Below are 14174 nucleotides of genomic sequence, written 5' to 3' on the forward strand. Positions count from 1 at the left end.
TGTCACAGCACAGGAGGCTCCCCCAGTACTTACATCATACTTGTCACTTGCCCAGTCCAGCCAGTGCTCTCTCTTGGGGAACTCCTTGCTGCGATGACGAAACCTGTTTTTGATGGCAAACTGAGGAGAGACAGAATTATGTTTAATGGCACTACAAATACTTAAAACTACAAACTGGTTTGTCATTAGAGATGATGCTCCTGGCTTCTTGTGTTTAGAGGGTGCTAAAGGTGACTCAACTTTTGTTACCCACTCCAGTCATCTAGGGGAACGTTGTTTTTAAGGCCTCACACTGCATAACCAGCAGAGCGTGCACTTGGGGTCAGGTGGACCAAACAGCTCAGAGCATGAGATGCTCTGAGGACTCAGAGCAGTCCCTCTCCATGTGGGTTGCTGTGAGGAGCTGGAAGATATGCCTTCCTCAGACTCACTTATGTACAGCAGAAAATAGAGTAGTGTCATATGCACAGGTTTTCAAGGCTGAATGGCTGTAGGAGAGAAGCTCCTATGACAAGCTCCATCTTGTAGGTATGTCTCACATCTTGACATGGAATATACATAAATACGGTCCCAAGGAACTCCTAAGATTTTCTGCATGGAATAACATTTACAGCCAAGCTGGGCCTTAGGAGCAGCACTCTAAGTAATGGCCAAAGTCACCCACAGAGATTTGGTTTTGACAGTGCTTACAAGATAGGCAATAGGCTGAGCTGTATAAAGATGGCAGATCTGTATGGAGAATGAAGTATCTCATGCATGAATAAATTTGATCTCAAGGTTGAGGCTCTGCAAAGTTGGGACATGAGGTGCTATTCCTGTAGATTCCACTCCTTTCCTTGCAAGATCACACTGATGTGCAACCCCCAGAATTTCCTTAATGCAGTGGGGAACAATAAACCTCTGGATTGTAAATAATATTCTTTTAATAAGTAATAAGTTTTTGCTGATAAGATGCACTAGTAGCTCTGCTCTTGACTCAGCTCAAGGCATGTTTGTCTCTTTCTGCATAAAGGGGCACAAATGTGGAAGGAATGACTCCCACAAGTTGGGATAAGTTTTTACATAACAATGACACCTGATTTTGTTTCCTATGTGCATATATCCGCATATAAATCAAGATATGCATAAAAAGACACCCTAAATGTGGATGTATCAGTATGAAGCCTTCTGTAATAAAGCAAAAACCTTCAGAAACTTTCCTCATATTAAGACAGACTTCTCATTGTGGCACATTTACAGAACAGCTTTAGGAATGGCTGCCAGGGGTTTGGGGAATGTAAGCAGTACTTACTCCAACACATTTGGAAACTTCAAGCATTACATTTCCTTGTGGTTTAACTTTCTTGTACATTCTGCTTCCAATTACAAACACAACTACAATATGCAAACAGAAAAGCAACTCAGGATTAAATTAAAATAGTGGCAAATAATTAGGTATGGAAACTGCAAGCCAAAGAGGTAATCAGGGTGGGAATAAGCCTCCCAAGAAGCAATGCAATTGCCTATTCACATGCTATCATACAGTAAGACCAATCAAATTAATACCAGCAGATTGCTTCTATTCAGGACAAAAACTAAATCTGGATACTCCCACAGTAAGTGCTCAGTGGGAGGTTTTCTCAACTGAGGGATGGTCAAAACGAGGGCATTTAGGACCTTGACTCTGGCCTTGCTGTAGGGGCTCCTTTTCAGGAGCTCACATCATGCAGGGACACACAAGGCTCTGCCTGAATGCAGGACTGGCCAAGGTGTCCTCTGCCCCCAGGCACGTTGCTCAGCCTCACCATCCCACACCCAGGGCAGGCACAGGCAGAGCCCCACAGCCACCATCCAGCCTGGGCTGGGCTCACGGGCAAGGCGAGGGCACTGGCAGCCAGGTGGGCTCCCAGGCAGGACCAGGAAGGACAAGGACCATCTAATGGCACCCCCAGTTTCTTGGGCAGCAGTAAGGCTTGGGGAGTGACCTGTAGCACAGCTGGTAAAAATGCAGGTGTTTGAGAAGTACTGACATATCAAATATGGGATTTCTCCAGCTCAGGGACAATCACCTTACACAGATTATAATCCTGGACTAGAGACAATATCCAAAACACACATTTTCTGAGAGTTCTCACCCTACATTCAAAAGATCGATTTGTACACACCAGTAATCCAAGAAACATAGCCAGTAGTTTACATGATGTACAGAATTCAAGCATACATTCATGCCTCAGCCCAGCCCCATCCAACTCTCCTGGTAAATCAGACTCTTCAGTAAAAGTTAGTACTTCAGATTAATCCCACCCACCTTCCCATCCAGGAAAAAAATTAAGTCAAAAATCACAGAAATGATCAGGTATTGGGAGAGGTCAATACCTGGGAATTTCTATCACACTGTCATTATTCTGAGATTATCATCTAATTACCAAGGCAACAGGATAGCAAGAGATTCACCTACCCAAGGCAACAGCCATGAGGATAGCAGGAACTCCAAAAGCGAGGGGGTAACATTCCTGTTTGCTATGAATGCCACACTCTGAAGCTGAAGTAAAAATAACATCAAATAAAAGACCCAGTCAGCACTGCTGATGTTTTCCAAATGGTTTCTGGTCTTTGCATTCACTGAAAACTCTTGGGGGAACAACAAATCAGTCTACCAACACCCTCAGAGTGGAGGATCAGTATCCAACTTATCTCTCAATATTGGAAAGGGGATTTATGTATGACAGAACAGTTCAAGGGGCAAGGGACCTCTGGGCATCATCCAGGCCAAGTGCCCTGCTCAGCTAGGGCTACCTGGAAGCAATTGTCCAGATGGCTTTTGAGTATTTCCACAGATGGAGACTCCACAACCTCTCTGGGCAGCCTGTGCCAATTGCTGATCACCCTAAAAGTGAAAAAGAGTTTCCTGATGTTCAGAGGGAACCTCCTCTATTTCAGCTTGTGCCCATTGCCTCTTGATCTGACACTGGGTACCACTGAGGAAAGCCTGGCTCTGTCCTCTTCATTCCCCATCAGGGATATTTCTACTTGGTTAAAATGCCCCCTTTGCCTTCTCTTCTCCAGGCCAAACAGCCTAATGCCTCTCAGGATCTCCTCACAGGAAATTTACATCTAGTTTTACACTGAGACATGAAGAATTACACTAGAAGGGTCAAAAGCATGTCCTTAGTGAGAAAGGAACTAGATTACAAAAGTTTTGGGCCAAGTTCATAAGCAAAGATTTTAGTGATGTAAGTGTAGCTTGTTGAAACAAAACCACAATTACCAGCCCCCTCCCCTCCTTGGCATTAGTCACAGATTTGACTCCCACTGACTTCAGCAGTATAAAATAAAAGACTAAACAAAATCATTACATTCTTTCCATACTTCTTCTAAAAGGAAAATTAGATAATATGGTTGGGGGAAAAATGGTAGCTTGCAGATAATTCATGCCTTGATTTAATTGTATAAGTCTTCTGGTCAAACCTTTCCAGGCTGAAACCGGTTATCACTTCCCTCAGCTCAATTTGTCATTTTTTTTCCAAGGAATTTTTCACCCTGTATCAGCAAGGAAGTAAACTACATGCTGTGCCTCATGCATCTCTCCTTTTTTTTTGGGAAAGGGTAGAATTTGCATTAAGCAAACATCTAAAACTCTTCTACAGAGTCTTTTCCAGTCAAGAAATCCAAAGGCCAGAAGTTCAGCCCGGTGCTTTTGGGTTATTCCAGAATTCACATGCTGTTTCCTTGCTTTTGGGAAAAGCAGCCTTGTGAAACTGCTGGCAAGTGCATCCATACAGCACCATCTGTGCAAGCTTGCCACAGAAATCCATATGCACATAGGTTAGCAAATTTCTGGGGTTTGTTTAGGATCATGCTATTCTTCACAAGCAAAAGACAACATAACTTTCTTATTTAAAAAGATGAAAAATTATTTACTTTGTCACAGGGATTAATATATTCCTACATGCAGAGATGCTTCTGTAATTAGCATGGGCACATTTCCAGAGGAGAAGGCTCTCTCCCCCCTTCCTTTCCCAGGAAGCAATACAATTCTATCAAGTGTGATACTTCACAGGTATTGGAAGCTGTGACACATTTGTACCTTAGTGGAATTACAACGTGCAGTAGGCATACAAGCTGCTAGCTCCAGCATGTCTCTTCAGATCTAGTACTTCTGGCCCTAAAGGCAATGAAGGTTTTCAACTGGCTTGTTTTTGAGAGTACCTCATCTCTGAGAAGCTGGATGACACACTGAAGACTATTTGCTAGATAAGTCCAGTGTGTCAGAGAACAGAACCTGAACTTTAACTGGACTGGACTGCAATCCAACACACCTTTTCTGGTGTTTAACAATCGTCAACAAACATGTGACCTTACCTCTGATAGTTGGAGTGATTAAAGTAGATAAAAGACTTCCAGCATTAATGGACAAATAAAAGAGAGAGAAGAAGGTACTTCTTTGCTTTTCCTACAGTAAAAACAGGAAGATGTTTAGAAAGGTTTAGCCACAACCACCTTGATGTGCCTAGATCAAAAAATCAGTGCCATTGAAGACAATTCAAGACAAATAATTTACAAGCTCCTTCTTCAGCTCCTCAGGAAAAACCGTGCATCTATTCAAACATGTATAATATGAGAGTACTATAATAGTCAAACATTAGTTAGAGAATCTGTATAACTGAAAATCTGTAAGACATTGTTACCTGATCATCTTCAAACTGATCTCCACCAAATGCTGACACACACGGTTTGATCCCACCAGTACCGAAGGCAATAAGGATCAAGCCAACCATGGACAGAGCACTGGAACAAAGGAGACAAGAAAAAAAACCCCATCATTTTGTGTTAGTTCTTACAGCATACATAATAGACTGGTTGAACGACAGTTGAAATTCAAGTAACATAAACTTAAGTTGCCCCATCATTCACTTGCCTGGGACAAAAAATATGTACAAGGCAACTCACACGTTCACTGCGATAGCATCGGGAGAGCCATCCTGGTTGTGATCTGTCAGGTCATTTATGGAGCCCACGGACAGCACTGTCTGCCCAATGGCATAGACAATGGACAGGTAGAGAATGGTCCTGTTGTCAAGAGAGGAGATACATTTTCTTAGATATGTTAACACACTAACACAAAGATAATTCCACAGCTAGTGCAGACTTTTTGCTTACTTTAAAGATTCTTGGTAATGAAAAAAACTAACATACAATGAGTTATGGACTGAACTTGTCAGAAGCCACTATAAAAATCAGGTCACATGCCACAGCCACGGTATTTCTATTCTTTTTATTATTATTATTCTATGTAGCCTTTATTTAATAAGGTAGCCTTTAATTAATAAAGGCATGATAAAAAATGGATTCTATAGGTATCACTAGGTCACAGTATCTTAAGTGGTTGCCTTTTTAATGACCAAATCAAGAATGCTATTTTCATATTTTTATAAGCTGAAGTTCAAATAGACTACTCTGCAAAACTAAAATCTGCAATTTACACCGATTTAAGGGGCATTAAGCATTCCCTATGCTATTTTAGATTTTAGTTGCAGGACTACAAAAAAAAGGAAAAATCAAAAATCTGCTTCACACATGGCAATACCCCTGAAATACTGTTGTGCACAACAACTCTATAACACACCTTCTTTGCTGTAAGTGTACCAACAATTTACACTCAGATCTGAGTAAGAGCTGCACTCAAGTGTGCAGGCTGCAGGCTTTCAGCCTGACTACCTTGGCCAGGAGGAGCCTAGGGCAATAGTACTGCATAATTACCAAGTCTCCCACCCTGGCTTTAGGGTCCAGTCCTCTTTTCTATAAGTAAAAGCACGTTCCATTTTCAGTTTGTTGGACCCTAAGTACACAGCTGAAGTTTAATCCATGTTCGCTTGTGTCCTTGGGTGGGCCTCCATTCAATAGGCACAGACACAGGTCTCCAGGTTGGAGGAAAAGCAAGAGAAACACAATGCAATGATGTGAAATTATTAAAACCCCAGCTTTCAGGAGTGGTCCCAAATCAAGTGCAAGGTAGGAGAATGAAGGACAATGCTCAAAGACCTGGAACAGCTATTTGACATAGGCAAGAGATCCTCACAGCAAGCTTGGAGCAGCACCCTGACACAAGAGGGAAATTGAGCAAGTTCCTCTCACTTTAAACAAGGTTTCTCTGACTTAAAATTGACCTCATCTGTAGTGTAGTAAAAACAAAATCTATAAAGTGGGGCAACATGGAGTCTGCTCTTTAGTGGTATTTAATAGACACAGCTTAATGGGGTGCGCTTTTTTATAGCACTGCCACAGAGTCACTTTATTTACCAAGCAACCTGGGGAAAAGTCTCCAATTAAAGTTGAAACTGAGCTAATCAGGAGTGAAACTTCTGGGTTTTATTTGTGAGGCTTATGAACCCACTGCAAAGACTTACATAATTGACATTGCATCGATGGCACACAATTAAAAAAATAACTCTGGTTTCTGTACTATTTTCTCCAAGAAATTCACACCCCACGATCTGTGAGCATGTCCCATCACACTTCTTGACAGGCACTGCACCAAGTACATGGATTGTGGAAGATTGAAGCCTCTCCTTTAAGGGTCATTAACAGTGCCTAGGTTATCTCCCCTTCCACTTGACATCATAGATTTTTTTAAAATTCTTGTTTAAGCTTTCCTCATGACACCTTGCTGCATTTTTGGGTGTTAATACCTAATGGCATATCCTAAAGCATGTTTTCTCTTGTTTAAGCCATCCTAGCAAGCTCCTGTTAAAGGTCTGGGCCTTTCAGTTGCAGCACGGGCATATCCAAGTACTAAAGGAGAAGAGAAACGAGCGCTGGAAAATTTCATCTTGATAAAACATGAAAAAGCCAAAATAAATTTAAAAAATAAACCATAGCATGTAGACAAGCAAGTGCACAATATTTTTAGGCTGCAATCTGTAAGACATCCAGCTAGCTGCAATGAGTTTGCACTGCTCAGAGCAGCTGCACAGAGCTCACGGGGCTGTGGTTGCAGCGCTGGGCTCCCAGGGGCTGTCCCTACAGCGGAAGAAGACAGCGCAGCTGACTGCACAGCACATCTCTGATCTCTGGGAGACCTTTGGCAAGGTCTTACACTCATGGCTCACAACCCTCCATAAAACCTTTACTGTGCTTTTTCTCAGGCAAAGTAAACACTTTTAGAATCAAAACATCAGGAAAGGAGAGAGAGATAAAGCCCTTGGAAATAAACTGGTCACATTACTAAGCACTGCAGTGGTACTATCCTGATCAGTATCTATTTTCACAGCTTGGTGAACACTCTCCTTAGTTTTGCTTACATTTTGCCCAGGTGAGAGGAAAAACATGCAGCATGCTCAGAAAGCAAAATGTTACCACCCTTAACCAACTAGCAGATCTGGAACATTTGTTAACTCACAGTGCAGTTTCAAGTCTGAGCTGAATCAGTGAAAACCTCATTCTCTGGTGAAATAAAACAAACTATCCTGGAGCAGGCAACACCAGCTCTGAAGCTGATGTTCACAGCTAGAGTTTTAGGTGATGATTTAAGTAATACCAGTTTCAGGTGAGCTATCACGTTCTCTGTCTGCTTTCTGAGGAAGCACTCACTTAAACTTTCCCAGCCAAGAGTCTGCTATGATGGCTCCAAGGATCGGCGTCAAATAACACAGAGCCACAAATGTGTGGTAGATGGCAGTGGCAAAGTTGTCTTCCCAGTGTAGGAAACGTGTGAAATACAAAGTGAGCACAGCTGTAGGAAGAGCAACAAAACAACAGGTTACAGACCCAAGTCAGGCCTGGGCAACACTCAGCACAAGGAGACGAGGGACATACCTTTCATGCCATAGTAGGAGAACCGTTCACAGAACTCATTGATGACAATGAAGAAAATGCTCAAAGGGAAGCCAAAGCAGAGCACCTGGAGGCAAGAGAGAATGTGAGCTCAGAGCTGTGCAACCCAGACTAACACTCTTCACTGCAAGCCACAGCTCAAGCAAGCTCAACATGGACTCAGTGGGAGTGGTAGGTACTCAGGGTCTGTACACTGCACAGGCTTCTGAGGGAGGACAGGAGTTTACCTGAACCAAGAGTCAGTTGTCACTTTCCTCTCTTGGTCCCCAGAGGTCTGCACACCTCTCATTTTGCAAGAGACCTTCAGCAATGCTAGAAATGACCTATAAGTGTTGTACTATGCACATTTTAGGTCTCCAGCACCTAACCCTTACAGCAATCTTGACTGGTATCAAAAAATATACAAAAAGCCAAAATGTTTCTGGAAAAACAAAAAATTAAAACCCAAGGCTAAACAAAAATGCACCAAACCCCTGCAGTACACCTGTTAGAAGCTCAGGGCTACTTTTAAGCACCTGTAATTAAAACAAATACACATTTAAACTTTTCATTCAGGCAAATCCCTGAGGAAAACTACTTATACTTAAAAATATTCTGCCTGATGAAGAAACCTTCATTTCTTCAGACCTGGTAACAAAACAGACTTTATTCCTAACCTGAACTGACATGGCTTTGGCTGCCAGGTTCACTGAGCCTTCACCTGCTGCAACAGGCATGACCATGTTCATCATCATGCAGTTCTTGCCATTGAGACAGTGGTTTAAGAGCATACATCAGGTACAAATCTGACATGGTCACTAGAACTGTAGCTTCATTTCTGATCCCCTACTTGGCTTCATGGAGTGGATGAATATATAATTTCTAAAAAAACTATTGGGGATGCAATTTAAACAAAATCCTACCTTTTAACCTTTTTTATGAGTTTAACCCTTCTCCATAGCAAAGAATCAAATTCTAAAGACATTTCCAGAGGCAAAAGAGTCCTTCTCCATGCTCAAGTTGAATTAAAAAATGGCATTGTTTGAATTGCAAAAGCTTAGGAATTCAACTAATCTTTATTTTGTGTGAAACAGGAAGAAGTTAACTTTGCAGTTCAAAAGGAAAAAACATACACGGAAATCATGCCTGACACAAGTAAATTGCAAGCCACTGTTTCCAGCAAAGTCTCAACAAACAGCACAACATTTGGAGACCTGGGTGCTACAACAGGCTTTTTTTGGGAATCCTACAAAAGAAATGAAAATGAGAGTGGCAGGAGCATTATTGACTAAACTCAGTCATGAGGATGCCTGAGCAACGCTGACCTTCTTTCTTTGCAGAACCAAGTACATACTGCACATCCTACCCATGGTTTGATAAGCAGGCTTCACAGAAAGAACTCCATCTCAGCTGAAGCCAGTGCCAGGTGGGACTCCTCTAGCTTCAGAGAACAAAAATTTTGAGCCCTAAATATAAACTTGTGACTCTTGATTTATCACATCCTCCATGGGCTGTAAGAGGTGTCTCCAAAGGAAGACTATTCACACGTATCCCAAAATTAGGTAAAATTCATTTGAGCTTGCACATTTCCTTCAGCTGAAGGCAGCAGGAGGTTTGGACAACTACTCCCAAGTTGGATACAAGTGCTGGAGGGCTGGAGCTCACCCAGAAGAATGCCTTGTGTCCCATCCACACAGCATTCTCCTAAGCCATGCAAATGGTCACAGGATGGAGAGTCACACACTGAAGTTTTGGTTCAGCACAGGTTAAGTTGGTTACTGAAACCCAGGCTGTGTGACTTGTAACTGGGAATAGCCCAGGTGGAGAGGAGGCAATGTTTGTTCCTGAAGCAGAACAAAGACCTCCCCATGTCTTTTCTTGCCTACAGAGGAAAAGACAAAGCAGTCCTGGCCCAGGAACTGGTGGGACCCATCTCCACCTGAATTTCACAAAACCTCACTAAAATCTTTTGACCACTTGGGGTTCTCACAAACCTCTCCAGTGTTTTGCCACCACCCTACACACGACCTTATTCTTTAGGACGGTGTTACATGCTGGTCTGGGGAGGTCACAGCGCAGCAAGGCTAGGTTTTTGTTTCAAGCCACCACTGCTTCTGTGCCTGGTGGAGCTGTCCTGCACTCCCATGCTGGCACAGCAGCCACTGGTTGGTTTTAGTGGCTGCCCCCAAACTGGAGAGGGTCTGCATGTAACAGCTGGAGCTGAGCATGGACAGGGCCATGCAAGAGACAGCTTCTGGGTCACTCCCAGGTGACAGGCCTTCTGTTTTTCCAAGTTGCTACAGAGAAGAGACTATACAATTAATCCTTGCTAATATATAATGCGTGCTTGTCCTTCTTTTGCACCGTACTGTCCTCTGTTACAGTATTCATGTGCCCATACACACATCTACCAAAACCTTTTCTGTTGTTACCCTCATTGGTCAGGAAGCACCAGATCCACCACCAAAAGGTAACCTGAAGGTTTTATATGTTTTATAATCCCCTCTGTAACCTCACCCAGCCCTGGGGATGCCACCACCCTGCTGCAGAGCTCTGACTTTGTCTGCTGAGGGAAAGCCTGTGGAGTAAAACCTTGCAAGATAATAAATACAAAGGCAGAGTCAGGGTTCCTGAGACATATGTGCTTAACAGTTCAAAAGATTCAAGAGCAGCTGCAGTTCAAAGATTCAACTCAGCTGCAAGAAGGATGGGCGCCAGGGACCGATCTCCACCTTACCAACATCCGCTCAGTCAGCAATGGCTCCACAAACATTTTATCAGGGTGGTGAGCAAATTAATGCTTAGCTAGAATTTAATAAGTTACTAGGCTGCTTTTGCACATTTGCCAGTAAGTCTTTATTGCATACATTTAGTGTATGTTTATAGGCTTATTTTTATTTTGGGCACTGCAAACATTACCAAAACAATGTAACCTAAAGAGAATCAGTAGAGCAACATTTTATGTGGGAAAATAATACTTACCGACTTGCCGGTCGTTTTTCCACCTGTGGAAGGAAAAAAACCAAAATACAAGTCAATTGCAACTAATAATTAATACTGCCTTGAAACCAATGGAAGATTCAAAAAAGGTTCAACTTAAATAAAGAATGAAATATAAACACAGTACTGGTCAGGGTGAGTAAATTTTCAGTTTATTAAAGGGAGACTTTTCTCAGTTTTTAGGCAAAACTTCACTCGGCAGCCTTTGGTTCTTCAGAGTGAGCATAAACTCCTACACTGCCAGGAGAGCCTCAAAGGGACTGAGGAGGCAAAGCATCCCATGGCAGCTCACCACACATCATTCAAGGGGGTGGTGAACCAGCCACCCACAAATGATGAGTACTGTAACAACTCACTCTTGGGGATGTTACCTTCAAGGCAAGTCAAGATTAAAGAATAGGCTCAAGATGCCCTGCAGGGATGGAGGTCAAGTCCTGAAAAGCGACTTACAGAGGACTGAATATAAAGCCCCAAGTGAGTGATCCACTTTAGCAGGCACTCCCATAACCTGAACCCTTAACCTGGGAAGACCGGAAAGAGCAGAGGGGTCCCACTGAGGGCAGCAAGAGCACACAGCTGCTTGCAGCCCTGAAGTCACTTCCAGCTGCTCTTGGCAGGCCTCCTACCCCTGGCAGCACTCCAAGCAGAGCCCTGCAGGGCTTCCCCAGCTCAGGAGACAGGCTTGAAGGCTGAGCTTTCACTGTGTCAGATAAAGGCCCCATGCCCACATAGTGGATGCCAACATTTTATATAAAACCACATGAGCAAGCTCATTATCGTTAAGATAAGACCAAGTACAAGATGTGAACTTTGAAATCCTTGCTTGTTAAACAAGTCAGGTCATAATACCTCTATAAGGCCATAATACATCTTATAATGCCTATGAAAAGTATCTCTGTGAAAATCATTATTTAGTCCATAGTCCACAACACTTGAAAACAGCTGACAGCAACACTGTAGGTTTTGACAGAATATTAAATCAAGTAAATCTTCAGAAATCACTGAAAGAGATTATTCCAATTCTTTCCTTCACTGCTGTGGACAAGTACCTTCACAACAGAGACAGTAGTACTATGCAGGTGATTCAAGAATGTATTTTATTAGGGAGCAAGCAACATTCTGAAAGTGCTAACAGACCCAGTTCAGGGCACATGTGGCTACACGAGTTATTGAAGTTACTGGCATTTGTCCCTTCCACAACCCACCAGAGAAGATACACTGAAGATACCAAGGTGTCAGCAATAGCCCATCTTCATAGCAGCTCCTTGGTTATTTCCACTTGTTGGCCTTTCCAGCACAATGTGCATCCCACTGCCCGGTTTTAATAACATGCACTGAGAAAAACAGTTTGGGCAGCTCACTTCTGTCGCTTAGCTAAGCCTTGGAAAAAAATATTTAGGATCTGGTTGTTGCTTTGGTTTGGGGTTTCTTCTGCTTTCCTAATAGCAAAAGTATCACCTCTGCAAGAAACCTTACCCAGAGGAAATCAAAGAGGCAAATTTTTTCAGACATCATCATCTGACTTCAATGTTTAAGAGACACAACTATTTCTAAACATTTTGACTTCACCCCTCTATTCTTGTTTTGCAGAGAGGGTTGGGGATACACCAGACAGCATTAAAGCCAACCTTTCAGCACAGGCACCTCAACTGAGGACTCCACTGTCAGGCAGCTTCAGGATCTGACCTACAAAGCACAGAGCATCCACCATCTTGCATGATAAATCTGAAGCTAGCTAAAGGCAGGTTGGAGCAGTCCCTCTTTGGGGCAACCTTCAGCCCCTCTTATTTTTTCCCCACAAAGAATGACCCACAGAACTGCTCATTTTCATGATACCAAAATACCAAAGAGCTCCACATTTTTCATGGCAAAGCTCAAATCAGTTGTTCAATTTGTATTCCCTTAAGACATTTAACATTTTTTTAAGACATGTAAAGTCAACAACCACTCAGTTCTTGGCTTCAGCACCACATCTAAATGATTATCAGTGTGCCATTCTCTGCATCCCAACCTTGCAGGTCAGGTGGGGCAGCCTTACAGCTCCAGCCCCCTCCCACCAGGGTGGTTCCTTCCCTGCAGTCACAGAGATGCAGTGGATGCTGCAGCCCTTGCAGCTCACAGTCTGTGGCACGAGGTGGGAGCACACTGCCTTGCTCCATGCAGCCATCACAGCAACTCTGCCCGGATGAAATGCTTCCTGTCCATGGCCACAATAAATCTGTACACACCCACACTGTCACTTAGGATGTTCCTGCCTCCAGAGCAAGCCCACAGTCCTACACCTGATCTGGGGCACACACAAGCCTAGTGCCTCTGCTCCCTGGAGCAGGCCTACAGCACCTGCACAAGGATGCTGCTCCCAACAGGACTTCCCCCTCCAGGAGTCCCTGCTTCACACCTTGCTACTCCAGAAAAACACCTACACAGAAACTATCCAAGCAAATCTATAAAGCAACAAGCCTGATATTAAATGGGCAGACACAGCTGCATCCCATTTCTTTCTCTTCAGAGAACTCTTTCCGTTTTTCTGGTGGTCTGCCCAAGCCAGCAAGACCCCTGGCAGCACCAGTGACATGTCCCGCCTGCTCACTACTACGGCTGCTTGTCCCCCAAGATTTGCTTGCTGAAGATGCAATGGCATTTTCTTGGGTTCATTTACTTGTGGGGTGGAGAGTGGGCATTTCAGGTTCCTTCCCTGTGTGAGACAAGGTTTCTCCAGCCCAGGAGCTGCTTGCTGTGAGAGACACCCATGGACTCAGGCACTGCAGGACCAAAAGACCAACAAAAGGCAATGGAGCCATACATCACAAAAAAGTTGGGTTTGCACCTCTATTACTCAGTGTTCCAGTTTAGACAGGAAAAAATCTTCAGGATTAATTAGATAGGTGGGTTCTGCCCTTATCTGAATCTTCCCGCTATTTATCTATGTATTTAAAAACCACTAAGTCAATCCTAGGTAAACACTGTCAATGAAAAAGCATTCTATAACATCTGCAAGGAACACCACCTTAAACTCGTGCTCAGATCTCAAGCCCCACATGGCTGACAAGTGTAGTGTAGGATAAACCTTACCGGCTCAGCTCTCAGAGCTTACAGAGACCGAGGCACCAGCTCTCGGCTCTCACTCGGGTTTCAAGGCAGGCTCGTATAAACACGAGGATACAGCGTTTGCAGAGAGAGAGTAGAGACCCAGGATAGCCGGGGACTTCCTCAGACCGACACCGAGCAGCAGAGGCAGCCCTGGGCGGGCGAGACCCTTGGCCACGCTGTCAGCTCGGTCACGGCACGAAGAGCCGGCTCGGAGGGAAGCGGCGGGAGGGATGCTCATCCCGGGCCGGCAACCCTCCCGCGGGCCGGGCACCGCCACCCGCTCCGGGCTGCCC

At 43.8% G+C, this 14174-nt stretch overlaps 1 protein-coding gene across 1 annotated transcript in view; it reads right to left on the reverse strand.

The window, feature by feature from the left end:
* Positions 1-14174, reverse strand: part of LOC102065066 (solute carrier family 15 member 1) — a 47122-nt gene that overhangs the window by 16047 nt on the left and 16901 nt on the right. Inside the window, exons 4-12 of the mRNA XM_074535646.1 lie at positions 10774-10796; positions 7795-7879; positions 7570-7711; positions 4930-5049; positions 4668-4767; positions 4342-4432; positions 2438-2521; positions 1292-1374; positions 34-120 (exon numbers count right to left, since the gene is read on the reverse strand). Of these exons, the coding sequence (XP_074391747.1) occupies positions 34-120; positions 1292-1374; positions 2438-2521; positions 4342-4432; positions 4668-4767; positions 4930-5049; positions 7570-7711; positions 7795-7879; positions 10774-10796 (815 nt within the window). The remainder of the gene's footprint in view (positions 1-33; positions 121-1291; positions 1375-2437; positions 2522-4341; positions 4433-4667; positions 4768-4929; positions 5050-7569; positions 7712-7794; positions 7880-10773; positions 10797-14174) is intronic.

The sequence above is a fragment of the Zonotrichia albicollis genome, chromosome 2 (assembly GCF_047830755.1).
Source record: "Zonotrichia albicollis isolate bZonAlb1 chromosome 2, bZonAlb1.hap1, whole genome shotgun sequence".
Taxonomy (NCBI): Eukaryota; Metazoa; Chordata; class Aves; order Passeriformes; family Passerellidae; genus Zonotrichia; species Zonotrichia albicollis.